This window comes from Neopsephotus bourkii, unplaced genomic scaffold (assembly GCF_033783945.1).
Source record: "Neopsephotus bourkii isolate Nb327-2 ecotype Australia unplaced genomic scaffold, CSIRO-AGI_Nbou_v1 NB_923, whole genome shotgun sequence".
In the NCBI taxonomy this organism is placed as follows: domain Eukaryota; kingdom Metazoa; phylum Chordata; class Aves; order Psittaciformes; family Psittacidae; genus Neopsephotus; species Neopsephotus bourkii.
Window position 1 is genome coordinate 2,320,550 of NW_026901417.1, and position 26,779 is coordinate 2,347,328.

Here is a 26,779-nt window from a genome sequence, read left to right on the forward strand (position 1 = left end):
AGATAGCCCTAAATTGGAGGATTCTGCTCTGAAGAGTTTAATATTATAGTAAAGAAACAAGAAGTCTGAATGTGACAAGAATGTCATATAATGGGATTCTGATCCAGTCAGATGTAAGAAAGCAGCATTCAGTTTTTATTTCTAGTAGTGCATTTGAATTTGTCCAATTAAAAAATGAGAATGTCTTAAATAGAACTTCAGCTTTAATAGTCTTCATAATGCTGAGAGAACACACTTTGAGAGAAAGCATTGAGTGGCCACCTCTCAACGGTTATCAATTTTGATTAGAAGATAAAAATTATGAGTAGGTAATACTAAAAAGGTTCTACTCCATGCCATAGAGTTCTGGTGCTTTGTTAGCAAAACTTGGACAAAATAGATGTGCAGAATGTGTGTGCTTTCCTTGCTTGCCTTGGCCTTTCATAGGTATTTCAGTGGCAGTTTTCTTAACTTTGTTGTGAATCTGGATAAACTCAGCAGCTATGCCTGACTAAAATCTACAAAAGCTTGGAAAAACCTGCTGCATTTTCCTGTTTCCCTGAGATTGGGAAAGGGGAGGATTCAGCTTCTATATCCCTTTGAGCTCTTTTAGATAGAAGCATGATGTTCACAGTGCTCCCGTTTCTCTAATGAAGGAGTTCGGGTTTTGTAGGGACGCTTACGGAGTTTGAGCATTTGAACTTCATGTGAAAGGAAGTGGGTGACATGGCAGCAGGCTGTGTGGAAAGGACAAACCAAACAGATCTTCCCATAAACTAGTTGAGAAATGTAGCTTGGCACCATCCTAATCAAGAGAGGAGGGCAGGCATGGAGTGGCCAAAGGTGCAGGTAGCTTGGTGACGAATAAATACCTACTAACCAGAGCCCAAAGTACAGTCTGCTCCAGCCAAGTAGTATGACTTGGTTTATGCTTACTAACCAAAGTTTTACTCTGTTTACACAGTTCTGCATCTTTTTGTGCCAGAGATGAAGCTTTCTTGTAAGCTACTTTGAAAACTTGTTTTTTTTCTACCAGAAGTGTTCATTTTGAAATGCACCTTGGGTTTTGTTCTGTGGTGGTTTGCCTTTGTATGTGTATTTCATTAAACATGAGTGTGACTACTAATAGTTTGGATGGATAAAAATGGCTGTGTGTGTGTTGGGAGGGGAACTGAATTTACATTTTCCTTAAAACCTTTTGGTGTTTGTTTCAGAAATAAAGGGCAAGGCATATAAACTCTATATGGAGAGTTTAGGTTTGTATCCTGTGAACTTCCAGGCTGCTTCATTCCCAGTTTCAGCATTCCTTTGGGAGACAGATTGAAATCTTTACTAGTTCAGCCTAAACACTTTTTGCTAGTCATGGAACAAGTTAAAGTATCTTTGGGCTGTGAGTGAATGCTGTGAGTGGATGATCTGAGTGAATGACCTCTAGGGATGTGTTACTGTCAGATGCGTTGTATACTAATTTTTGCTTCTGGTTTTAGCGCTTGTTCAAATGACTGATGATCAAAATCTGTAATCTGTGCAGAAAAGCTCTACTGAAAAACGCAGTCTTGGTCACCATGGGCAAAGTACTTGTGTGAGGTGGAGGAATAGTATCAAATGTCTTTTCTGCTCACATTGACTGTTTAACATGAATGAATCAAAATCAGTTTCCTACTGGATCCACAAGAGGACTGATACACTCATACTTTTAATATCTTAAAGAAATCTTTGAATGCTGCTGTGCTGATTCTCAGTTGTAACAGGCTGTTTGAAGGCATTTTCATGAAAGTGGAGAGTTGCTGGAAGATGTATCTTAAAGAAAAAAACTTAGGAAGATGCCTGAAAACATTCAGCTGGTTATGCATTATTTGAGCATGGCTTAAACTTAAGTCTGATATCTGGTAATGTTTCCAAAATGTGCTTGTAACTTATTTAAGGGAAGAAAAGGTAGTTTTTCTGAAAGAGACAAATGCAGAATTATGTCTTTATGAAGGCATAATTGTAAAATCTTTATTTTAAATGAAATTTCTCCTTAGAGCATATCAGACATTTTTACTGGAGTGGATTGGTGTGGATCTTGGGAGAACTGTAGAAAACAAAATTAGTTTCAGTAAAAATGGCTTTCATCAATTTCTGACTAGAGCAAAAGACCCCAAATGAATGAATGAATTAATCCTAGGGCACAGGTTACAGCACACTGAGAGGTAAGCTGTGCTGTGCACGTGTCTTACCTGTTTGGAGGGCCAGAAGGTGGCCATGCTAACCTGTGCCTTGGGAACTAGGATGTCTGTTGCCTTGTGCTGTTGTGCTTGGCTCCCTGTTCAATGTACCAACTAGAAATTGTGTGCGTGTGTGCAATATTACATTGTGTGAGGTTTTGGTAGGGATTTTTTGTCAGTTTGAAGCTGGTCAGGTAATTGCCATGCTGATTCTCTTACCTCAGATCTATGTCTGCAGTGAGCTGAGTCTAAAGGGGATGGTTTTGTATATATTATTACAATTTTTAAGCTTGATTTCTTTACACTTGAGGGCAGGGGAAAGATGTCATTCAGTCACAAATTACTTCTTAAGAAGTTTTTACTACTGTCTCTGTTCTTCCATGGTAATAACCTGGGAGTAAGAACAGTGACTAGGGCTGGGGAGTGAGCATGGCCGGTAGCTGCCCATGTCTTGAGTAGACTCTTGGCCTGAGTGAAGAGGTATTGCTGAGGGCCTGGAGCCTCTTATCATTCCATATGAGGGTTGCCTCTGAATAACTGCAGAGGTCAGCAGCAGGACAGTCGATCGCTGATGTTTCTTCAACAAGCTCCACCTTGCCAACTGCATGTCCTTGTTCCATGGATGCCAAGAGCAGGTTTAGCAGCTTTTCATTATGGATTCCCTGGCTCTCCCCAGGAGACTGCAAGTATCTTTTAACCTTCCCTTTATTTTCCCCTACCTCTCCAACGTCAGGCTGCTTGCAGGTTCTGTCCACTCCAGGCCAGATCTGGTTCATCTTCTACCTTCAGTGTAGCTCCTTCTTGAGGTGTATGAACAAAACCCATTAGCCTTCAGTTTAGGCAGGAAGGAAAGCTAAGGGTGGTGCATGCTACATTTGCTTGCTGAGTTGAGGAGGTGCTTTCATTTTCTAGAATGGGAGCTCTCAACATCCGAGAGTGAACCCAAGCTGCCAGGGACACTGTCGATAGCTCCAGCCAAAAAGAGGACAAAAATGCACTGATGAAGTGTGGTGGCAAGAGAGAGCAGGGCGTTGCTGAGAGAGAGGATAAAGCCACATGTACACAGTCCTGAGAATATCCAGCACCTCCTTGAGGCAAAGATCCTAGGAAAGAGAAGGATGGAAATGCATAATCCCAGATACGACTGACAGTTGTACAGAAGGCTGTCAGGAGTCTGACTGTGTGTACCACAACCTCAGACAGTGTTTCTGTGATTTTCTGGAGCATGCTGTTCTATATTGTGCAGCAGGCTTTTCATACTTGGACGAGGAAACACCCTTAGAGCAGGGAAGTACCTTTTTTGCTATGAAACTTTGCTTTTGCCAGGGTGCAGTTTTGCATTTTTTGGTTGTTCCCTGTTTTCTCTTGAATTTTTATGGAGATGTTGACAGCATGGCTGTAATGTTAGCATGTTGTTAACTTAGGTCAGCAGTGACTGCAAGGAGGGTTTTGGTGCTTGCCCTGCTACTCCTTATCTCAGATAGCTCAGTAGAGAAATCCAATTGAGCTCCTCTTGGATTCTCTCATGTATTATCTAGAATGGTGAAATGAAGTAGGGTTCCCCATAGAGGATACATTAAGAGGGGGAAAAAGAACAAGTGTCTGGGTTTTATCTTACCCTCTTATCGAACAGTTTATCTCCACTCTGCTTTTATCATTGTCATCTAAGTAGTTACACACTTACCTGTCCATATGCAGAATATAGTTGTTGCAGCTGTATGTAACTTTGTCACCTTTCTGACTGCTGACAGGATGGCAATTCATATGAATTGTGAGATGATTGTAGTTGCTTGTGCATGCTGAGCTCAGTTGTACCCCAAAATCTGTTCTCCCCTCCTCTATCCTTTCTTCAGAATGTCTCTGGGTCTTCCCATTCTCTGCTCCCTTTTTGTATCAAATGTTAAGACCATTATCATTCATATGCTGTGGATTTAAACCCATCATTTCCAATTATCTAAATCCTATTAGATTTTGAGATTGGATTTTGACCCTTTGGACAACTGGACCTGCATGAATGATGGCATTGATGTGGAAATGACAACAACTGGCAGGAGGGAGGGAGAGGATAGGCATGTTCATATTGCATATGTTGTCAGTGAAAGAAATGTTGATGAAGGGACCCAAAGATCCCATTGTAGCAGAGTGTCAGAGGCCCAGAGTCCTGCTGCTGCAGTTTGCATGTGATGGTGGGTGTTTGATGTAAAACAGACCTTTCTCTTGAAGCTTGTTGGTACATGTTTCCTTTATAGCAACTACTCAGATCAGGGTTAGGTCTGTAGCAGTGTTAAGGACTTAAAATCTAACTAAGGCTTTTGGAGTTCTGCTGTGAGTGAAAAACACTGACATTGAAAGTTTATCCTTCTGCTGAGCAACCCAGAGTGGGCACTTCACACTAGTGGAGTTTTTTTCCTCCATGGATTCCATTACTTTAGCTCTTCAGCTGTAACAAACACCGTCTTTTTGCTGACATAAGCAGAGGAGCTCCTTTTTCCTCCTTGGCATGGGTATCACACAGAAGGGCATGTGGAAGTGAATTGGAGGATTCAAATAATTTACAACAAAGGAGGTACAGGACCACACATGAAATGAGTTTAATAGATACTGATAGGTGTTCAGTGAAGGAGTGTTTGGTGTTACGTACTGGATGAAGTCGTTAGTCATTTCAGGGGAACAGCATAGGGCTTTTAGTGTAAGCCCTTTTTGTACCGTAAGGGGACAGAATTAGGATTGCTTAGAAGACCCTTGTTCTGGCATTTCCAGACTGGTTTGCTTTTTGACTTTGCAGCTTTAGTATGACTTTCTTTACCTTTCATAGAGGTGATCATGAATACAGGTGATGTGCACAGCCACTGAGGATTAATTTGGAAGCCATCTACTAACCTGGCAAAAACGTGCACTTGAAGTGTGTAGTTTTGAGCATCGGTTTCTCAGAGGTTCATAGAAGGATGCGGTTTTATGGAGGAAATAACCATCATCTTATTTTCAGTGTTCCTTATTCTTTCTTTTCCTTTTTTTAAAGCTTGGCAATGAATCTGGCTACTTGGAAATCTAGCAAGAAGTACATTTCACTGTTTAAAACTGTTTCAGACTTTGTTTTTGGTTAGTTCAGAGCAAGATGCATCTGGAGTATAACTGGAGTTCCATCTGCATTGAAGTTGTGATAGCTGGGATAAAAAATGCACTGATACCTTTATTTTCATCCCCGAATGTGCAAAACTGGTACTGGGTGCTGATCTGGAAGCATGCTTTTTATTCCAGTTTCTGTTTGGCTTCTCTTTCTTAACAGTGCTGTCTCTGCTAATGCTTGTGTGCCATATCTGGCTTGCAGGACTGTTTTTTGGCCTGCAGCTAGCATCTAGCCACCTGGCTGAAAGGCCCTCAGGCAGGAGTGGAACTGCACATGAATCTGTGATCTGTTCGTGTTCAGAAAGTCAATTGCTTTCAAGACTCAGGCTGTGCAGCTGTGGGTGAGCTGTACCGTGTATGTGTAGGTTGATCATGTCACAAGGCAGAAGGCAGTGCAGTTTTCAGATGCTTTCAAAAGAGGCTGTGAGGTCTGTTGTCTCAGGAGGAGGCAGTGCCACTTTATAGTGAAGAATATTGTCCTTTTCCCTGACTCTCAATTTCTGTTTCTCAGACCGCATCGATGGAGCACATTCAGGGAGCTTGGAAGACTATCAGTAACGGTTTTGGACTCAAGGATTCTGTCTTTGATGGCCCAAACTGTATTTCACCTACTATCGTCCAGCAGTTCGGTTATCAACGCCGGGCATCTGATGATGGCAAAATATCAGATACTTCCAAAACTAGTAATACTATTCGTGTCTTCTTGCCCAACAAGCAGCGCACAGTGGTAAGTCTGCATTACCTTAACATCAGAAACATTGTACTGTTCCCATTGCTAACACTGTGGTGTGTATCTGGCAAGAGAAATGCCAAGCTTCACTAAAGGTCTTTATTCTGATTGTGTTGTCATCAGTTTGTTAATTCTAGAGGACATATTTTGGAAGCAGTGTATATGTATTTTGAGAACTTGTATTTCTCTACCTTAGTGCTGTATTTTTCCTATATACCTTAGTAAGATACTTTGCTTACATATTTAACATTAAAAGACAGTAGTTGGCTGACCTAAGCCTGTATGAAGTAAAACATGTAGTCATTTCTGTCACCGTTTTCTTCCCTTGGATGACTACAGTGAAGTATGGTAGTTAAAGCTGAAGTGAAATTTCTTGAGGGCACACTTCTATTTGATTTCTTGGAGCTGAGTGTACTAATAATAGTCTCACCAGAGTTCCCTGAAATATAAATTAAGCCTTTTTCTGCGCTTAAGGTAGCTATTTGCCTTGATTTCTATTGCTTTTATAGGCTACCTGCTTGTATGAGAGCTGTATAAAATCCCAGAAATTTAATAATTGTAAGAAATTGAAAAGTTATACAATGGCTTCAAAGCTTCCCTTGCAGTAGGTGGGTATATGGCAGGAAAACATGCCATGGCTGGTTGGCTCAATGTGCAGCGAGTTCAACTGGAAGGCACAGCAGTCTGTTGTTACGTCATGGTTACAAGTAGTTTTTATTTCTCTGTTAACTTCAGAAGTGAACAGCCCTGCAGTTTTACTGCAACTTCGACACAAAGGAGAAGAAAAAGATTATCTTTTCTGCCCCCCCCCCCCAATTTTAACCAAGTTCTGCAGTCACTGACCCCATTCTCTTTCCCTTGGTCACAGGTGAATGTGCGGAATGGGATGACCTTACATGACTGTCTTATGAAGGCACTTAAAGTCAGAGGTCTACAGCCAGAATGCTGCGCGGTTTTTCGACTTCTTACTGAACCAAAAGGGTAAGAGTCTGGAATGTTATATGGGAAACTTCCAGTTAGAGAATGTAAAAACCTTGAGTTTAGAACAGCAGCAATAATGGTTTCTTCCTTCTCTCATGCTAGTTTCTTTTAAAAGCACAGTTTGGTTGTGAACACTGTCATGTTGCTTTCTTTCCCCTCCTCGAAGGTAGTTCCTTCAGCTTCCTGGGTATTAAAAATCTTACCTTCGCTTTAAAGCTAAATATTAGAAATGTTTAAAATTGAGGGGTGCACTCAGGTGCTTGTAGTGTCTTACAGAGGCTTTTGGCATACTCTGTATGAAATGATTGTGATATCCCTTCATATTTTGAAGTATTTGGATATTTCTCCCCTACATTTGTCGTTGGCAAATTTCAGTGCTAGTGATTCTTAGCCAACTTAAATGAACGTCTCCTCTGTGTGCTCAGTTTTAAGGCTCTACATTCCTCTACAACTTTTCAATGTTTGGATTTAAATCTCACTTCCGGTATTCCTTATTTTTTGTAGGTCTGGGGATGCTGCTATTAAATACCAAATGATTCTTTTACAAGCTGAGGGAGTGAAGGTATCTCATGGAGTTAATACATTTAACTTCACACCTCGTAAGGCTTGGGCTTAATGCTCTTTTAAGTCTCAGTCATGAGGCAGTCATTTGTGGGTTTACATCTCTATGTAACAGAGTCCATTCTGGGGTCACCAGTAACTTTAGTGCTGAAGCACATAATATGGCTTTCATGTCACTAAGTCTGTCATTCATAATTTCTTATGTTTTGTTTGTAAGGGTATTTCTGTGACTATTACAGCTTCTAGGTGTCTTACTTCAAATAATCTATATAGCTAAATGACTTACAAGTTAAAAAAGACGGAGAAAGAGGTGAATTGCGATGTTTTTGAAGTTGCTTCTAATCTGTAAGTGAAAGAGACTGAAACAGAGCTCACTATAAGAAGTTAGCCACGCTTTTCTGTATTTGTTTTTAGTTTACTCAAGAAAACTCACAAGCACAGATCATGGCTTAGGCCACACTTCTTAACTCCTCAGTAATTTTGTTGCCCCTATTTTCTCTCTCTTCCAGAAAAAAGTTGCGTTTGGATTGGAATACAGATGCTGCCTCCTTGATTGGAGAGGAACTGCAAGTGGACTTTCTTGATCATGTTCCACTCACTACACACAATTTTGTAAGCTTCTCCTTTTCCATATGTTGATGTAGTTTGTAACAACTGAATCACATATGCAGTCAAGATCGTGCTAGGCCTTAGGTACCTTTTGGCTCTCTTAAACACAGGAGGGAATTTGAAAGTGATGGCTTGATTCATTCACCCCTACTCCCACAGATTAGATTGGTTAAATATGAGTTTGTAATGAAATGCCAGAATCCTGTTCATATTTAGTGATTCCCAGGTGTCAGAGACCTTAAAAGCTCACATTATGCATGTTTTTCAAAAGTCTAACCATTGCCATTTTACTTTTAGATATGTATATTTTTGTAACTGTCATATCAAGATCTCATGTCTTTATAGTCAGGGAGATAACTTGCATTTTCAGTCTCTTGCTCAGCAGTCAAAGAAGGCTGGATGAGTTTGGCTGTTGTAATGGCACTGAATATATGGGGGTGCTGATAGTTCTGCAAGGTCATGACACTGGTTTGTGAGCTAATGCTACCTTGTAATTTGGCAGTGTTTTTTTGTTAAAGAAAGACTTCAGATTTGTAATTCCTTTTCAAAAAGTGATTATTTGCTCAGTATAGATCGAATGAATAGAGGTGGTGGTGGGTTTGGTTATTTTTCACAAAGCGATAATGCCTAACTCTTAACAGTTTTATCTTGCATTTTGTTGTTCTCCCTGGGAAACAACTGTATTCATCTTTCTAGCCTTTTTCTAGCCTTTTTGTTGTTTAATCCCAGAAATGTATTGTCCCAAGTGAAAAAACCATAAAGATTGTAATTTACATCCATCAGAAAGGTCAAGATTGATTTACAGAACCTGAAAGTAGCTTTGCTTCTATTTTACATCTTCAGAAAACTACAAATAAAACTGTCTGCAGTTGCTTATCAGAAAACTGGTATTTTTCTCCAGAGCTTGAATAAGCTCAAACTTCAAGCCTTCCTGCATTGTATGCTCTGGAGGATGAAACCCATTGGTTCTTTTTAATCTTTCTGTCACATTTCAGAAGCTTTAGCAAGATGTTAAATGCCATTTAAAGAAGTAGAATTTCCTTAAACTATTTTATTTACAAAGGACTTTGTTTCTTGTGCAAGGGGTGTTGATTAGTCATAGACCCGCAACAAGCATTTTGACTAATGGAGAAACCAACGAGGTGCTTCTTGCAGTCTGATCCTCCTTCACCTCCTTGGAGATACTAAAAACCAATAAGAGACCCAGTTCCTGGCCTACCCAGCTTTGTTTTCTTACCCAGCACAAACTGGTGCTTTTTGAACTAGACAGAACCTTTTCCCCCTTTAAATAACCATGTAAAGAAAGCCCAAAGTGTTTGTAACTTTTCCAGGTTTCCAGTCAAACTGGAAATACATGCAAGAATTCTTAAGCATGGGTTTGACTTCAGTAGCACTGTGGGGGCACTGATAACGTTTTACTCATGGTGTTTATTTATGTCAAGCTCTGAAGATGTTCATCTTGGCTAAAGAAGAGAAGTTGGTTAATCATTTAATGTGTTTCTCTAGGCTCGGAAGACCTTTCTAAAGCTTGCTTTCTGTGACATCTGCCAGAAGTTCCTGCTAAATGGATTTCGGTGTCAGACATGTGGCTATAAATTCCATGAACACTGCAGCACTAAAGTCCCAACCATGTGTGTCGACTGGAGCAATATCAGGCAACTCTTGTAAGGACTGTTCCTTTTTCATAGCCACAGCAGTTCTCTGTGACAGACAAGCATTGGGTTTTTTTAATCTCCCTTTATAGAGTTAAATTGGAATTTTTGGGAAGTGGAGTCACTTTCATCAATCTACAGAACTTAGATTGTGTATTGATTTCATAAAACAGCCAGCAATGATTGTCTGTTCCCAGGTGAAGAAGGCCATTTAGATTAAATGCATTTTGCTCTTGCTGTAATCTTTAATATTCTGGGAGAAGCAAACAAGATCATGAATGAGCAGGCAGTTGCTATGATTCCCTCTGTTTCAAGAAAATAATAGTGATTCATACTGCGTAACCCTTGTTAGAAGAAAAAAGGCACAATTCAGTTGGACTTTAGCTGTTGAAAGTATGAGTGTTCAGAACCACCACAACTTTTGATGCCCTGTTGAAAATGCTTGAATGGTGAGAAAACTCATAAAGGATAATACTTCCCTAATGTTGATTAGAAAAAGTTGAAGATCATTATGTTAGAAGTCCTATTATGCGAAAGTGTTAAAACCTATAATTGGCCTTATGTGTCTTAGTGATTGTACTACAACTAAACTTGGTCATACAGTTACGCATTTTCTGATGCTGACGAGTTAGACTGTAGGATGACTTGTGCCACTTGGTGCTACCTAGGTTTAATAGAACGTAAAAAGTTTTGTGTCTTCAGTTTAGAAAGAGCACATGGAAATTTTCTTGGGGAGTCTGAAGACCTAGTTTTTAATCATACCATACACAGCAGAAAAACACTATGTAAAGATAGGAATGTGTTCATCAAATTCATTGTGCTGGGAAGAAACAGCCCTTTACATTGTCAGCTTTAAAGAGCATTGTACAGGAGGTAGTGTAGCAGTTGAAATTGTAATTGTTTCTGTTGATATTTCAGATTGTTCCCAAATTCAAATATCAGTGACAGTGGTGTCCCTGCACTACCTCCCTTGACAATGAGACGGATGCGGGAGTCTGTCTCCCGGATACCTGTTAGGTAAGCTAGTATTTCCTGTCATTTCTGGTTTGGGAAATACAGTTTTTTAAAAGCAAAAAACCAAAATGCCCCCAACTCCTCAAAACTAGAACCATCTCATAGAAAGTTGGGATAAATGTGCAAGAAGGCAACACCACTTCATCACAGATAACATGTAGTGTCCTTTCTTGTTCTTACATTCAAGCAAAACACTGATTTGGAATTTGATCTTTTTAATTTTGAATCTTAAGGCTTTAAGGGAGGGTATTAAAGGTTTTCTGGAGACCTTTGTTTTCCTTCCTAAGCAATTCAAGGCTCCCTCTGGTATTTTCATCGATTTTATTTTATCTGATTAGGTAGTACACATGTAAAAGGCATGTGACTCGTTTTGCACGGCTGGCATACATCAACTAGAATAAGGTTCCAATGTTACGGTGGCAGATAAGAGTTTAAAGGGAGAACAGTGGAAACTGAAAATATGCTCCTCTAAAAGAAAAATCTAAGGCCTAAAAAGAGTGTGTCTGTAGTTTTAAATGCTAGACTAAAACCTGCTTTCCTTTCAGAGGTGCCTGACTTCTGAGCCTAATTTGTGCCTGTATTCTTTTCCTTGAAATTCTAGAGGCTGCAGAGGGCAGGCCATCTCTTGTTTTCCCTGCATCCCTTTGAAAGTCTTGGCTTATTCAGGAATGACGCACAAAGCATGTAGCTGACTTGCAAATGGTTCTATATCTTCATTTATTTGTTTTTTTTTAGTAGCAAATACATCAGGAATTGCTCTTATGTTCTCTTTGCCATCCTACTCTCTTCCCAGTGTTGCTGGACAATGACTGTTAACTTGATAGGTTTTTAAGCTTTTTGTGAAGGCTGGCTGATTTCAGTTAGGATACTTATATGAGTTGGGATAAATAAAGTATGAATGACCTTAGCTGTGATTTATAACTCTTTGTTGAACTGGATTTTAGTGTTGGCCTCCTTTTAACTGGTATTGGGTTTCACGACTTCCTTGCTGGCTGTTCTCTGCAAACCATTGAACAGTCTTGCAAAGCTTTGCAAATTCAGGGCTTAGCAGTAAAAACAGCTCTTAAGCTATGCACTGAACAGGTTTGAAATGAGCAGTTTGTCTAGATTTCACAAGCCTGAATTAACCTAACAGAGCCAGTATTTTATCAGTATGTTGAATGTGATTTGATGGGGATTGAGGTGTGCTGTGGCAAAATTCATAACAGCAGAGATAGACTTATGTTAAACACACTAGATAAGTGTGTGAGCTGACAAGATCTTCAAGTTTTCTCATTTATTTTCTAACTTAAACTGGGAATGATTCAGCTGACCAGATAGTGTAGTTGGTGTGCAAGTCCCAGCTTTTTCTGTGCTTGGAATTCTGTGTATGTTGCTTTAGGACAGGTTACATTGAACAGTATGATTCAGTTGTTAGAAGGGAAAAAATAACCACAAATTTCCCATTTTCTCTCTTTCCTTCTCAGTTCCCAGCACAGGTATTCTACACCTCATGCCTTCACCTTCAACACAACAAATCCTTCCTCTGAGGGTTCTCTTTCCCAAAGACAGCGATCTACGTCCACACCAAATGTCCACATGGTTAGCACTACAATGCCTGTAGACAGCAGGATAATAGAGGTAATGCTGATGGGGAGGGAATAGCTGAAATTTAAACTAGAATTGTGACTGGCCATGTAATAGTCACTGGTTGGGTTTTCTTCTTTGCTTTTGGTCATTACTGGTTGCGTTGGCTGAAGAAGATATGTGGCACATTTGCATAGAAAGCTGATAGTTCACTCTTAGTCTTTATATACTTCTGCTGAAGTTTTAGGTAGATTTTTGGGGCCTGTGAACATGTGGGGGAGCTTAACAATAAAGTTTCACAGAGCAGAAAAGAAAATAAGCTCAGTTTTGGTGAAGAAATGCTTATTGGGCATATATAAAAATGTTCTTCCAAACTTACAGATCTCATTTGTGGGAGCTGGTGTTCATTTTCAGTCAGACTATAAGTACTGTAAGTCTGGATGTAGTTCTCAGAGTTGGAATACTCAAGTCAAAACTTTCTTGCAATATGTTTTGTGTTATATCTGAATGGAATGAACAGTGATTCTGGGCTTGTGTGCTAAAGCCATCTGTATCTCAAAACGTTTTTCTGCTGTTACTTGCTTTCAAGCACCTCTTTCCTTTTTCTTCTGTACCTTAACCTGGCAGTAGTGAGAGACAGCTCTTTGAAGTCAGGCCTAAAGTGGTTGGGGTTTGTTTTGTGATGATAAAATAAGGGAGTGGTGTGCTGGAAAGGTTTGCAGAAAGAAGTGCTGAACTGCAAGACTTCAGAGAGGTTTGTTGGGTTTTTTTGCTCTGGAACAGTTTAAAAACTGTTTAGGCCAAGCAAAACCCTTTGACTGCCAAGTTTACTTGCATCTTCAGCTGGTAGTTTATAGGCTTCTCTGAAATGTGCTGGAGAACTCCTCTGGAAAGTTTACTGCAGCCCAGTGAAGTCGTTTTGGTGAGAAGCTTTGTGCCAGCTGGGCTTTATGGGGAAAGGTATTCTCCTTTCTGTTTGGTTTTCTTAGGCTTACAGTCTTTTCTACAGCTTCAGAAGCCTGGATGACCGGCTTTTATGGCATGGAAAATAATGAAGCAGTCAGGAAAGAGAATATGAATTACTGAACTTTGTAGTCTGATGAGCCTTTAAATAGACATTGCTTGCTTTATCCTTTATGCATAGCAGTAAAGACAGAACTGCTTTCTATTCTGGCTCCTCATTATGTCAGAGGGACTGAATAAAAATCGCTGCCATGTCTTAAAGGCAGTAGCTGCTTTTCCAAAAGGCTTCAAATACCGAAAATGTTAAAAACCCCCCAAACACCACAGAAGTGGAGACCTTCTAATATGACATGAGAAAGACCACCTTAATAAAGTGGTTTACCAAAGGATAGATACTAGTGAACTTTTGGGTTTCAATGGGAATACTTCAAAGCTTTACTGCGCTTAATGATCATCTGTCATCAGATTACTCTTTCTTTCATTTATCCTAACATTTAATTCTTCCATTTTTTAATTTTCTTTTACACTTCCTCTGTTCTTTTCTCTTATCTCTTACCGTGTTGGCCTAGAATAACAGCCTGAATGCTTCTCCCAGTTCCTGGTGCAGACGGTTTTGTTTGAGGGGAAGAGTAGGTATTTTCTTGGTGCCTTTTGTTTTTTTGTGATTAACAGGATTGCTGTAACTTGTAAGCCATGGCAGTGTCCACATTCAGTGTTTTATCTGGCCTTGATTTGGTGCGCATGTTTATAGCATGTTTGTACTTAAATATTGAGGATACTAATAGGAAGATGCAAATTGATGGAAGTGCTTCACTTTTAGTTCAGCTGTACGAATCCACACTGCGATGAGATTTGGTGTGAGTTTGAATAAGCTTGAATTAAAGATGCATTCGGTCACACAGTGTTTAAAGCAAGGCCCTTAAGCAGATCTATTCTGTAGCTTTTTCTTTTCTCTCAGAACTTTTGTTGAATATAAATGTACAAAGCCCTTAGATTAAGAGCATGATTTATTTTATTCATATCCAAGTGAAGCTGCCAGACTATAGCACTGTGTATGGTATGATTTGTGTTGTAAGAACAGCTCTAAAGAATGCTGGGGTTTGTTCATTTGCTGTTGGATTCATAAGCAAAAAAAAATACATCAGGGTTGAAGTTCAAAATTACTTTTTTCTTAAATAAGGATTACATATGCATCAGTTGGAGAGCAGTTTATTTAGTTGTCCTTTGCCAGCTCCCTTGAAAGCAGTTCCATTCCCAGGCTGGTGTACAAAACCCATCACCTGGTATTGATTCAGGCTCTTAAAGAGTTTTATTGTCTTCAAAATGGACAAAAGTAGAGTTAGAGGTACTATGCAAGAATACTGGTGTAGAGTCAAGCTTGGGAGAATACAACTAGCAAGCTAAACTGATGTATTTCATAAATGAATCTTTACTAAGGGAAACCTGCGTTTATTTGAAAACTGTATGGTGGAGTGTAGGCTTGTTCTGTCCTCCTGTGATGTCTTACGTTTATTATTCTACTAATGAGTGCGAAAGTTTGACTTGACTTCTCTTAACTTTGACAGTATTTAACATTTCTGTAGTGCATGTTCTTGCTTTGTACTTAATACAGTACCTGGATATTTTACCTTTCCTGTATGTACTTTGGGATAATACATAGCAGGTGAGAAAAGTTGTAAAAAGTCTTGTTTGTCAGAGCTTAGTTATCTTGTGCATGGCTGTAGAATTGTGTTGTAAAGTGCCTGTGGCATGAGGTGAGAGTTGTCGCACTGTGCCAGCTAGTGAACTGTGTAAGAACATGCTTTTCAAATACCATCACACATTAATCTATGGGGAAATGTCTTGAAAATAAGATGCTTTTTATATTAGGGCACCAGATATAGCCTTTTTTTGGGTGGAAATAGTTTGGCAGAGATACTGAAACATGTATATTGACTTGGAATATTGGAGGAGCTTTTAAAAGTTTTCCTCCTTGTAATGCCAAGGCTTTTTGAGAACCCCCAGGGGTGCAGGACCATCTCAGGTCTGAAATACACGCATGTGCAAAAATCCCACGGTGGGAATGCAGACAGGATTTGCAGTGGTTTTTCTTGTTCTGTGTCTTTTCCTTTTCCTTTTTTTTTTTTCCTTTCTTTTTTTGGCAGTAACACCTCTGAATATGCTGTGAATATTTTAAGTGTTTTGGAAGAATTCACAAATTGCATGGGTTTTAGCGTAGAAACCAAGCTGTTATCTTGCGGAGGATGTTGGTCAAGACCATTTGCACTTGACCAAAACTCTCAGGAACAATTTCAGCACTATTCCTGCGTCTTCTTTTGTATGCTGTCATTATGTTTATTAACTTTATTACCTACCTTCTCTGTTCTAGGATGCAATTCGAAGCCATAGTGAATCAGGTATGTTTTCAAAACCTCAAATAATTTAGAATATTGTTTTGTGTTTATTTTCTAGGTCATAAATTGTTTTTCTTCTGTTTTAATATTTCAGCCTCACCCTCTGCTCTGTCTGGAAGTCCTAACAATATGAGCCCAACTGGCTGGTCTCAGCCTAAAACCCCAGTCCCAGCCCAAAGAGAGCGAGCCCCTGGATCTAATACACAAGAAAAGAACAAAATTGTAAGTGTGGCAATGTCTGATTTATTAATTTTTAGTTATGTAAAGTGCACTGGGAGTAGCGGTGTGTTGGGATACATTCCTGTAACTGAAAGGCAATACAAGCTTGATGGCTATCATAAAATGGTTTGGGTTGGAAAAGGACCTTAAGATCATCCAGTTCTAGCCCCCTGCCAGTGGGCAGGAACGCCTCACACTAGAGCTTATCACCCAAGGCTCTGTCCAGCCTGGCCTTGAACACTGCTGGGGTGGAGAATTTACCACTTCTTTGGGCAACCTGTGCCAGGGCCTCACCACCCTCATAGTAAAGAGCTTCTTCATTATATCCAACCTGAACTGCCTCTGTTTAAGTTTGAGCCATGCACTGTGTGTATGTAATAGTAACTAGCTTGGGAAGGCTAGCACTATTACATTGTAAATACACAGAACTCTCAGGCAGCATTGTGAAGTTATTTTCCAGTACACATTTGAGGATTACCTTTCTGAATCTTCAGGGTCTGCATCTTTTCTTAAGTTCTTTTTTAATATGTTTAAAGTTAGCCTTATTTATCACTATTTGAACTGCGTTGCCATGGCTTCCATAGAAAGTGGCTGTGGATAGCGCTGTCATTTTCATAGGGAAGTTAGTCACAGTGCCTCAGGGATTTAACAACATACAAGTTTTTCCTCGAAGGCTTGATTTAAACTTTGGGTGGGAAAAGTTACAACAATAATGAATTAATATCTCAAATTTCTTTGAGGGTTATAATACTAGAAATGAAAATCCAGTTGTGTAGTGGGACTCCCAGTTGTCAATCACTGCGGCACTGGAGAATTCTGCTCTCGTCTTTTTGGTTTATTCCTTTTAAATATGTAAAGGAGTTCCTGAATTTTAGTATTGTTGTTTTGAAAAAGTCAGTATCTCAGATGTATTTTCAGTAGTTGATTATGAAATACTTGTTCCTCTTAAGACCTAAGGTAGGAGTTCACATTTCTAGTGCAGCACTTAGCAATAGCTTCCTAAGTAGGTCAAGCCATCCAAGAAAATGTCATTGGTATGGAGCAGTGTGGTTTTGGCTTTGTTTTTTGTTCAGTTGTTTGGTTTGGGTTTGGAGTTTCTCTGTTTATTTGTAAACAAACTCACTGCCCCTCACAAACTGAGAAGGGAAAATCAAAGTCCAAACTGCCTGACAAAATCCTTGGGGTCTCAGTGCATCTTAAGTGTGTATGAAGGGAGTTCTTTCATTCTTGGTGTGTGTATAGAATATATTTGATTGAATACTAAAAGTAAAAACCATGTCAATTTTTGTTCCAGAGGCCTCGTGGACAAAGAGATTCCAGTTATTACTGGGAAATAGAAGCAAGTGAAGTCATGCTTTCTACCAGAATAGGGTCAGGTTCTTTTGGAACAGTTTACAAAGGCAAATGGCATGGTAAGTTCTTGACAAGTGTTAAAGTTTTCCCAAAATGTTGATAAGAGAAAAGGTAAATCCAGAAACAGGTAAAATTGTTTTAATGGTGCTGTGTGCTTATCTGCCACCAAAGGCACTAGGTGAGAAATACTCATTTCCTAATACTAGCAGTGGGGAAATTAAGGCAAACAACAGAATCTCACAACTGCCATCTATATGTGTACTGTGTTGGAGCCAACAATGTTTTCTTTATCACCACGTTCTCCAACAGCTTGTTCTCTGTGGAGATTTTTATTTCCATTCTCAAGATTGAATTGGCAGAATTACCTGGGGAATTTCACAGCCTGATGTGGAATTATATTTACCTGTTTTTCAGTACCTCTGTGGTTGAGTTAGCATAATATATTCAAGGTGGCAGGGAAAGGAAATGACCATAAATTGCTTTTGCTGTGGAGTCTTTCTGAGGAGAAAATGGTTGGTGTGAGAGTTTATGATATAAAGTTAGCTGGAATACTTTGAAAGGAGGCATACTGGGAACTACAGAACCGGTTTCTAAATTCAGGGCTTGTGATGTAAAAAGAAACACACACAAACCCGTCCAGGCCCTAATTTAAATAGCATTATTGTCATAAAATAAGCTGGAAGTTTACCTTCCACCCTCTATTTTTAAAGAATAAATACTCACATGTCTTGATGCTGACAGTATCTTGGCTTTAATAGAAGGACTGTCCTTATGCTACAAGTAATATTCATGAATAGTTAAACTGATTTTCATTATATAAGTGAAACGGAACACAAAACAAGAGGAAAAATAGGTTAAATAAGAGTTTACTCAGGACAGAAGGTAAGAAATGAGAGTTTCTCATTAATATTTATTGTAATAAAACATTTGCAACTCTTCATATATAAGAGCTTTGGTGTGTTAAACAGGAAATGTATGGAGCTACATAGGTAAAAAGAACACTCAGTTGTGTGCACAGGATGGCTGTCTCCTAACTCAGTATCGATAATGTTTGATATTTGTTGTAACTTTTTATATTCTTCTGGTTTCTCAGGGAAGTCAAAACTAAATTACTGTTTCTGGTTTGTTTATTTTGGGTTTTTTTAACTCATTTTTGGTGTGGTCTTAAGAAACTTACAGGGTTCTGTTTCTTACGAGTCTTTTCTGTTTAGAATTGAAGAAACAGGGTGTTCACTGTGCTTATTAGTGAAACTGCAAAATTTTTTTTGTAATAACCTAGTAGTACAAATGCAGCAATAAAAATGGGGAAGCTAAATAAAATTAACTGAAGTGGGCAGATTACTGCAAACTTCAGTAGAAGAGCCAGGTGAAGTTAGAGGTGTTGGGTTTCCTGAAACACCCAGTTACAAAGGGCTATTTGCAGGGAACCTTTGGGAGGTTGTGTACAACTGAATGCAAACTGTATTAGGTTTCCAATAAGCTTTCCTGATTTAGTCTTCCACACTGAAACTGAAGTGTCAAGGGTAGTCTTGCTCTGAGGAGCGTGTGTCTCAATATGGAATAACTTCCATATTTTTCCAGCTTGTTCTGATGGTTAAGTACTAATTCTCATATTTGCACCACTTCTGTTACAGACCCCATTTGGATCCTGTAGTGTCCTGTAGCATGCTTCTAAATTTAAAAGGCGGAAAGAGAACCAAGGCAGTTTAAATGGGTTGGAAGACTACCTATCATAAACACTCACATTTCCCCTTTGACCCTGGTAATCAGCTCTAGGGTTTTGGTGGTTGGGGGGGGTGGTGAAAGCTGATTTATCTTCAGATTGCTGCTAAACAAAGCAAGTGCTATTGTGTATTTGTTTCTGTAGAAGAAACTGCTTGGGATATTCCATCAAGCTTAAAGGAAGTGTGGTACCTCATTCAGTGAGACCACTATAAGGTTAAGAACATCTCTTCATCTGTGCAGCAAGGATCATAATGGAAAATAAACTGAAAATCATCTGAAAACATTTGACGTGTAATCAGTGGGTGCTGAATCCTTGCCTTGTCTGGGCATAGATCTTAACAGTGTACTTCCAAGTGTTGGTAGACCATCTATTGGTCTTGCATTGTACATCAGTAGGAGTCACAGTAGGAACTGGCTGCTTCAAAGCCTCTGATGTCGGTGCTCATATGAGCGTGTTGTCTTCCTACCAGTTATATTCTCTAAGCAGAGATCTGTGAGTTATCAAACATTATGCATACCACAGATATGAGATAATTCTCTTTATGAGGCTGAAATAGGAAGGATATTGCATTTACTGAAGTGAAAGGAAGAAGATGGAAATGTACAATAACAGGTTCAGTAGTTGTGCATCTTTTGTGACTTAAGTTATACAGCAAATTAAGCAGCTGGTAACTACAGTGAAAGATACTTCAGTATTTAGTGGTTAAGTATTCCTAATGTTTTCAGTTGATCATTATGTTCTAGAGACATGCTAACATTTTTCACATCTATCTTTGAAAAGAGGTCATATTAAGAAGAAGAAAACTGGTGATTGTGGTGGAGTCTGTCACTAGTGATTTTTTAAAATGTAGGTGATGATTCAGTAATGCCAAGAGGCAGCACCCTTTAAACTGTGGGATAAGTCTGCATTGGAGTATAGAACCTCTCAAATCTTTTTACTGCACGTGGACTAAGATTGAAGTTTTGGTTTGTCTGAACTGCTTCTATCTTCCTGTGACAGGGTTAAGGCAAGTTTATCTTGAATTCTAAAATGCTGTCCATCCACAGTGAAATGTGATGCTTGCTTCTTTCCCAGAGGAATTAGTGGGTTTTGCTGGTGGTGCTTTTACTTTTGTTAGTTGCCTCCACTATTGCACCCTTTTTCAATCTCTTCCACTATTTTCTGGATGTACACCGTAAAGGTTTTTACAACTTCATTCTCTAGAAACAGCTTCTAAACAGATAGCACTGGATCATCATTTATTCCCTTTGTATTGCCATTTAACAGACACTGACATTTAAAGCAAGCACTGATAACGAAAGCAATTCAAATGTAGCTTTTAAGAAAAACTTTCTAATCTGTCAGTTTAAAGAACAATAAAGAGGTTCTGCTTTCTGGTGTCCCCAGATTTGCTGTTGAAATACTAAGATCAGTGATTTTTCTGCTATTTCTTAGTAGAAGATTTACCCCTCCGTTGCTGGAATTTAGCAGTATTTAGCAAAGTTGGGGTATATACATCATATATATAGATTATATATATAAACTTTAATATACAGAATTATAGAACAGTTAGGGTTAGAAAGGACCTTAAGATCATATAGTTCCAACTCCCCTGTCATAAAAATACAAAGGTGCATATATATGTACACTAAAACTGGATAGAAAATGGGAAAGTGATGAATCTTTGGATGCTGTTCGGAAGCCGAGACACTCTGATGTGACTGTGTTTGAAATAAGATGCTGAGAATGCAGCTACATTAGAATGCCTGCCCTTTCAACAGCTATTTCAGATGTTAGTAGCTTTATATCCTGCACAAAGCATTTGTGTGATGCTAGCCACAGTTAAAAACTAGAAGGGAAGCATGTGACCAATTAGTGACTTTTTCTATTAGACTGAAGTTCAAGTAAATGAATTGCTTGATATGGTGGAAGTTTATATGTCTGCGGGAAAACTCTTGACCTGTTACAAGTTACTGGAGTTGTACTGTGCACAAATGGGGAGTGTTAAGAATACTGTGTATTAATGTTACTGTGGGAGGGCAAAAAAAAGCTGCGTTTTTAGTAACTTCTTCGGTAACTGTGTTTTCAGGGGATGTAGCAGTGAAGATACTAAAGGTTGTAGATCCAACCCCAGAACAGTTCCAGGCTTTCAGAAATGAAGTGGCTGTGTTAAGGTGAGTAGGTAGTTTCACTGCTAAATTCTTATTCCAAGGCACTCACTTGACTATTACCCCTCCTTTCTTGCCCAGTATTCTGTGTTTGAGGGACACAAAAAGCAGATCTGCAGAGAAGAGTAAAGGAGACAGTTAAGTGATACTTGCTGTGAGACAGCTGTCTTAATTCAGAGTATTTCAGTAGTTTTTCACTATTCCTGAAGGTTGTATTTTCAGATGAATAATAATAGCACCCATAATTGTTCAGGTCCTATTTGGAATGCAGGAAAAGATGAGGATGAATAAATCCTGCCAGAATTTTCATCACTGGACAGAATACTTGAACTTTGTACCTTTCACAGTTGCAGCATAGCTACTTACTTTGATGTATACTCTGATCTACAGAACTTTTTCTGCTTGCAAATACTGCTTTTGTAGTGTCCAGTTAACTAGCCATAATGTCAATCCTGAAACGGAACCCCTTAGAGTACGTAAGAACTATCTGTTAATTCCTTCACAGTTTATAGTGACCCTTCACTTTCCTGTTGGGATTCAGTCTTCTATCTAAATCTGTCCCTTTTTCTCCCAGCTTTCAGGGTAATTTCTAGTATTCCAGTAACTTTTTTAATACCACTTGCAAGCATGAATGTCGGTCACTAATTTCTAAACCCTTGAATTTTCATGACAACTTCTTGAAGCTTGATTTTAAAAACTTCCTTGCAACTAAAAGGAGTTTTAGTATCCTAACAAAAAAGCAGAAAATCAGCATATTTTTGTATAGCTTAAAACCAAACTTGACACACATATTCACCTGGCAAAAATGTTGCTGGAAACTCATGTTTGGACTCAAAACTGAAACATGTTCCTTGAGCCAGGGATTTTTAAAAGCATTTGAAACCTCTTTTCGTAAAGGTACTAATTTGTCTTTCCTACTTTCTTTTAGGAAGACTCGGCATGTTAATATTTTGCTGTTCATGGGCTACATGACTAAAGATAATCTGGCCATTGTAACACAGTGGTGTGAAGGAAGCAGCCTGTATAAACACCTGCATGTTCAAGAGACCAAGTTCCAAATGTTCCAGCTCATTGATATTGCTCGGCAGACAGCACAGGGAATGGAGTGAGTAGGATCAACAGCACTGCTGGCTATTTTTGTTCTTGGAATGGTGTTTCCCTTCTTATCCCAAAATCTAATATGTGGAGTTACTCTGCTAAGTTAGTAAGGGGTCAGAGTGGTACACCCAGTAGAGAGCTTGTGCAGCCTTAATTTCAGCACTGGTGTATGCATTCTTACTTTGATTTAGTATTCCCCCCCCCCCCCCCCCTTGGATTTGCCTTAGCTGGTGTTAGACCACTAGTCACTTAACAGTTAGCTTTTCTGTATTTTATCTTCTTTCATAGCTTGAGGTCTTACTGTCAGGCAACTAGATGAGATCCTATTCTAAACATAGAATTAACCTTTTTTCCCCTCCTTGTATTACTTCCTAGAAATCACAGTGTTTGGCAAATCCTAATTTATACTCATAGTACTTGTCTGAGATGACGGGATGCCTGTTCCTGTTTTACAGCTACAGAACAAGCACACAGATGCATTTTGGAAGCCTTCCCCATACTCTTGGAATGTGTTGCAGTGTTCAGAGCAGAGAAGATGCTGACACTGCCTGATGCTGTCCCTGTTCATCCATTTTGCAGCTCAGGACCCATGTTTCCAGTCAGGCACCTAGAAAACGAGGGACATATATTGTGACTGCAGATTAAAGCAGTTTGTAAAAAGTAAACCTGAGATAGCATCCAAATTTCACACACATGAGGACAGCGTCTAGTTCTAGGGCATTACACAGCTACGTAACAGTGATGCCACCCTTTTTGCTTTCTGAGGTTTATTTACTACATTGCTTCTGCTTTCTGTAATGCATAAAGCAGTAGTCATCAGCCAGTAGTTGCTAACTTTCTCTTTTCCCAAAGTAGACACATCCTTTAACTAAATCAAGAGTGCGTGAAATGGTTGAGTGTGTAATAAATTGTCATAATGTCTGTCAGTAAACTGAAAGATAAAGTTTATGGGAACAGCCTTCATAATGGTACTTCTATTTTTTCTTTCACAGCTATTTACATGCAAAGAATATCATCCACAGAGACATGAAGTCCAATAGTATCCTTTTCTACCTTAGTTGTATTTCTTTTAATGTGGGCGATCTGTTGTTAATATGGGGCTTTGGGGGGTGGTGGTGGTCTGAAATAGCTGTTTCAGATGTATGTAACTACTAATGAGTAATTCAGTGGCTTTAACCTGCCAGAGGAGAGATTGAGCTGAGCTCTTAGGCAGAAGCTCTTCCCTGTGAGGGTGCTGAGGCGCTGGCACAGGGTGCCCAGAGAAGCTGTGGCTGCCCCATCCCTAGCAGTGTTCAAGGCCAGGTTGGACACAGGGGCTTGGAGCAAGCTGCTCTGGTGGAAGGTGTCCTTGCCCATGGCAGGGGGCTGTAACTGGATTGAGCTTTAAGGACCCTTCCAACCCAAAGCAGTCTGGGGCTCTTAAATTCCTGTAGATGAGTAAGAAGTTACTTTTTAGCAAGAGCTTAAAGCACCTTCACATGTCTGAGGGAAATGAAGCCTAATCTCTTTACTTTAAACTCAAGAAAAGGCAAACTGTTACCACTGTACTTCTTGCAAATACATACTTTCAGTAATGCATATGGAGTAACAATGTTGTAAACTGATGTCCTTTGCCTTGCAAAATGCCAGCTTTGGAAATAGCCAAGAACATCCCTAGAGCTAACAGCAATAAAATACAACTTCCTTTTGTAAAATGCAAACAAAATGTTTTGCAAATGTTAGCGTAAAAGAATATGCCAAGTGATTCCATAATGTAAGCTAGGTTGGACGAGGCCTTGGGTAATATGGTTTAGAGTGAGGTGTCCCTGCCCATGGCAGGGGGGTTGGAACTTGATGATCTTAAGGTCCTTTCCAGCCCTAACTATTCTGTGATTCTAAGGAGATTCCCATTTTCACTTCATTTAGAAAAATAATCATTTTGGGATATGGGAGGTCAGGAGTTTGTGATTCCGGATAGTGAAGACCATTTATGTGTAGTATATTAACTCTTTTCCTGACGTCGGAGTGCGAAGGAGGTGTCAGTCATGTTTATATTCTGAATTTTCTTTTTGAATATAAACCATTCTTAAATGAAGTTGTAAAATGGAATCTCCTTGGAATAACCCCAACAAAGAAAGCGCTACCTGTCAATCTTAACAGACAATCTTTTCAGTGCATAGACTGCAGATAGTACAGATGGGGGTATTTCCAGTTGAAATAGTTAAATCATGGTGAAATCTCAGGAGATCAGCTAGAGAGCTTTGTGTTAAGAGATTTTGTATTTGATTCCTCTTGGTTTTATTTAGTTTCTTTTTTGAGCTGTGAAGACTTCTTTGTTGTTCCTCTGTGTCTCTTGACACCAGTTGTTTAACTACCTGCAGTCACTGGTATTAACTAACACAGTAGGTTCCTATCCTAGCTCACCATAAAGATAGAAGTACAAACAATGCTGAAACATCTGGTCTTGTTTAGTCTTAAATGTTAATTCTGTAATATGGATGCTAGAATATGTCTTTTTTTTCTGTTTACAGTACAACTTGTGGCAGGTTTTAATAAATAACCATCAGTTTTTGTGGGGAGTTGGCTTGCATTTGTAAAACCTGAGCAGGTACTTCAGAATCATGTCAGAAAATTCCGAGGTGTTTGCTCAGGTCTCCTAGGGGATTTCTTTAACAAGTGTTCAGATATATTTCTTCATGAAGGCCTCACAGTGAAAATAGGAGACTTTGGTCTGGCAACTGTAAAATCCAGGTGGAGTGGATCTCAACAGGTGGAGCAGCCCACTGGGTCAATCTTGTGGATGGTGAGCAAAACATTTCACTCATGTTAAATAGTTGCTTTCCTTCTGGTAAGGTATGTTTTGGCAACTGAACACTTATTTTAAATCTATAAATCTAAATGAATCAACATATGCTGCTGGTGCTGTGTAGGCTTTTATTCCAGTTGTCGGGCAGGTTAAAATTGAAGAATGAAGTATTGGGGTGCTTAATTGTGCGAAGTAGCCATCATTCACCTAAGGGTTCTCCTTCATTTTAAGTATTCAGGGGAGCCTTTTTCCTGCCATAATCCTGCCCAAATGGGCTTGTCTCACAGGAGAGCAGGCTTTCATCTGTGTAACGGTGGCTTTGTGGGATCCTTTCTCTACCTTCTTCATTGTGGCCTTTTCTTCCCCTCCTCCCTGCGTGGGACTTGGCAGCACACTTGCTGATCGTGCATTTGTCAGCTTTGGCAGGGGACTGGGGAAGTGCTACTTCAAGTATGGGAATGAGCACAGTCATCTTTGGTGGTGACGTTTCATATATATCAGGCTGCTGCTGTTAGGCCCAGGACTGGCCCTCGCCCTGCACCAGTTGAGTAGGTTTTGGGGCAGCTCAGAACCACAGCAGGTAAATGTCTATTTAGGTACAGAATTCTCAAATTCTAGTGGAAAGTTCATGGAGTTTCTTTTGGAAGTGGTACTGCGAAGCCCTTGTTCGAGAGGACATTCCCAACAGTTCCCCTTACCATAGAATCATAGAGTGGTTAGGGCTGGAGGAAACTTTTATGTTTAACCTCGTGGAACAGTGCCTGTCACCAGGTTAAAAAGAATCGTTAAAATTATGCAAGAATTTCTTAGGATTTGAAACTAACTTCCCTATAGGTATGCCTATATACAGGAAACAGATCTTCTGGAAAAAAAACCCTGCAGTGTTGCTCTTTACAGGTTTGGGGGTTTATTTTAATCATTCATAGACCGTTCATCTTTGCGGAGTCATCTTTAAGTAGCAGGAGAGGTTGATTCTGTTTCCACAGTGTAATCTCTTACTGGGTTGAGTTGTGGAACTGTTGAATTTTAACTAGTACTTTGCTCAGCAGTGCTGAAGGACTTCACAGGGAAAAAAATCTTAGTGCCCAGGAAAGGTGTTTGGATGGTTTAGATCTTGTTTTATTCAGTCATTCAACATTGTTTATTTAAAGTTCTTCAGCTTTACCGTTTTGCTTTGTTTTGCAAAGATGCATTTCTTTCCTGATCCGCAATATGTGCTGTTTTATATTTTGCTTTCATATTCATGTAAATGTTTCAGGATCAGTTTTACAAGGGAATGAATCTGTATTAGAAATTTGTATTTTTACTCTTTAACATTGATACCTGTTTAAGAGCTGATGGTGAGAGACTCAGACTCCCTTGTATATAAGATGTAGCAAAAGTCAGTACTGCAAATTGGAATAATAATAGTTTTTCTAATGGTAAAATGCTCACTGAATTAAAGCATTGCTTTGTTTACTCTCGAGTGCACTGATGTTTTTTTAAAGGAGAGTAGCCATGCCTGAACTTCTCCAGAGCCTTAGGTAGAACATCAGAGGTTCTGAGCTGTCCCCTGTTCATTCACTCATTTTTGGTTGAGCTCACTCTCTGTTTTCCAAATATTTTCCCCTTTGCTTATCCTTTCCATTCCTAAGTTCTCTTCATACTGATTTCTGATTTCCCCCTTCCGC

At 39.4% G+C, this 26,779-nt stretch overlaps 1 protein-coding gene across 8 annotated transcripts in view; it reads left to right on the forward strand.

Moving 5' to 3' along the window:
* The window catches only part of RAF1 (Raf-1 proto-oncogene, serine/threonine kinase), a 78,415-nt gene that overhangs the window by 47,505 nt on the left and 4,131 nt on the right, over window positions 1-26,779 (forward strand). For 5 of the 8 annotated variants that reach the window (XM_061357844.1, XM_061357845.1, XM_061357843.1 and 2 more), the window contains 14 exons: window positions 5,824-6,039; window positions 6,911-7,023; window positions 8,094-8,196; window positions 9,700-9,857; window positions 10,764-10,862; window positions 12,326-12,479; window positions 13,958-14,017; window positions 15,757-15,784; window positions 15,876-16,003; window positions 17,295-17,412; window positions 21,148-21,232; window positions 22,155-22,331; window positions 23,317-23,363; window positions 24,988-25,106. In XM_061357844.1, the coding sequence (XP_061213828.1) occupies window positions 5,833-6,039; window positions 6,911-7,023; window positions 8,094-8,196; window positions 9,700-9,857; window positions 10,764-10,862; window positions 12,326-12,479; window positions 13,958-14,017; window positions 15,757-15,784; window positions 15,876-16,003; window positions 17,295-17,412; window positions 21,148-21,232; window positions 22,155-22,331; window positions 23,317-23,363; window positions 24,988-25,106 (1,596 nt within the window). In that variant the 5' untranslated portion in view covers window positions 5,824-5,832. The remainder of the gene's footprint in view (window positions 1-5,823; window positions 6,040-6,910; window positions 7,024-8,093; window positions 8,197-9,699; window positions 9,858-10,763; window positions 10,863-12,325; window positions 12,480-13,957; window positions 14,018-15,756; window positions 15,785-15,875; window positions 16,004-17,294; window positions 17,413-21,147; window positions 21,233-22,154; window positions 22,332-23,316; window positions 23,364-24,987; window positions 25,107-26,779) is intronic. The other 3 variants (XM_061357848.1, XM_061357847.1, XM_061357849.1) reach the window with 3 other exon arrangements.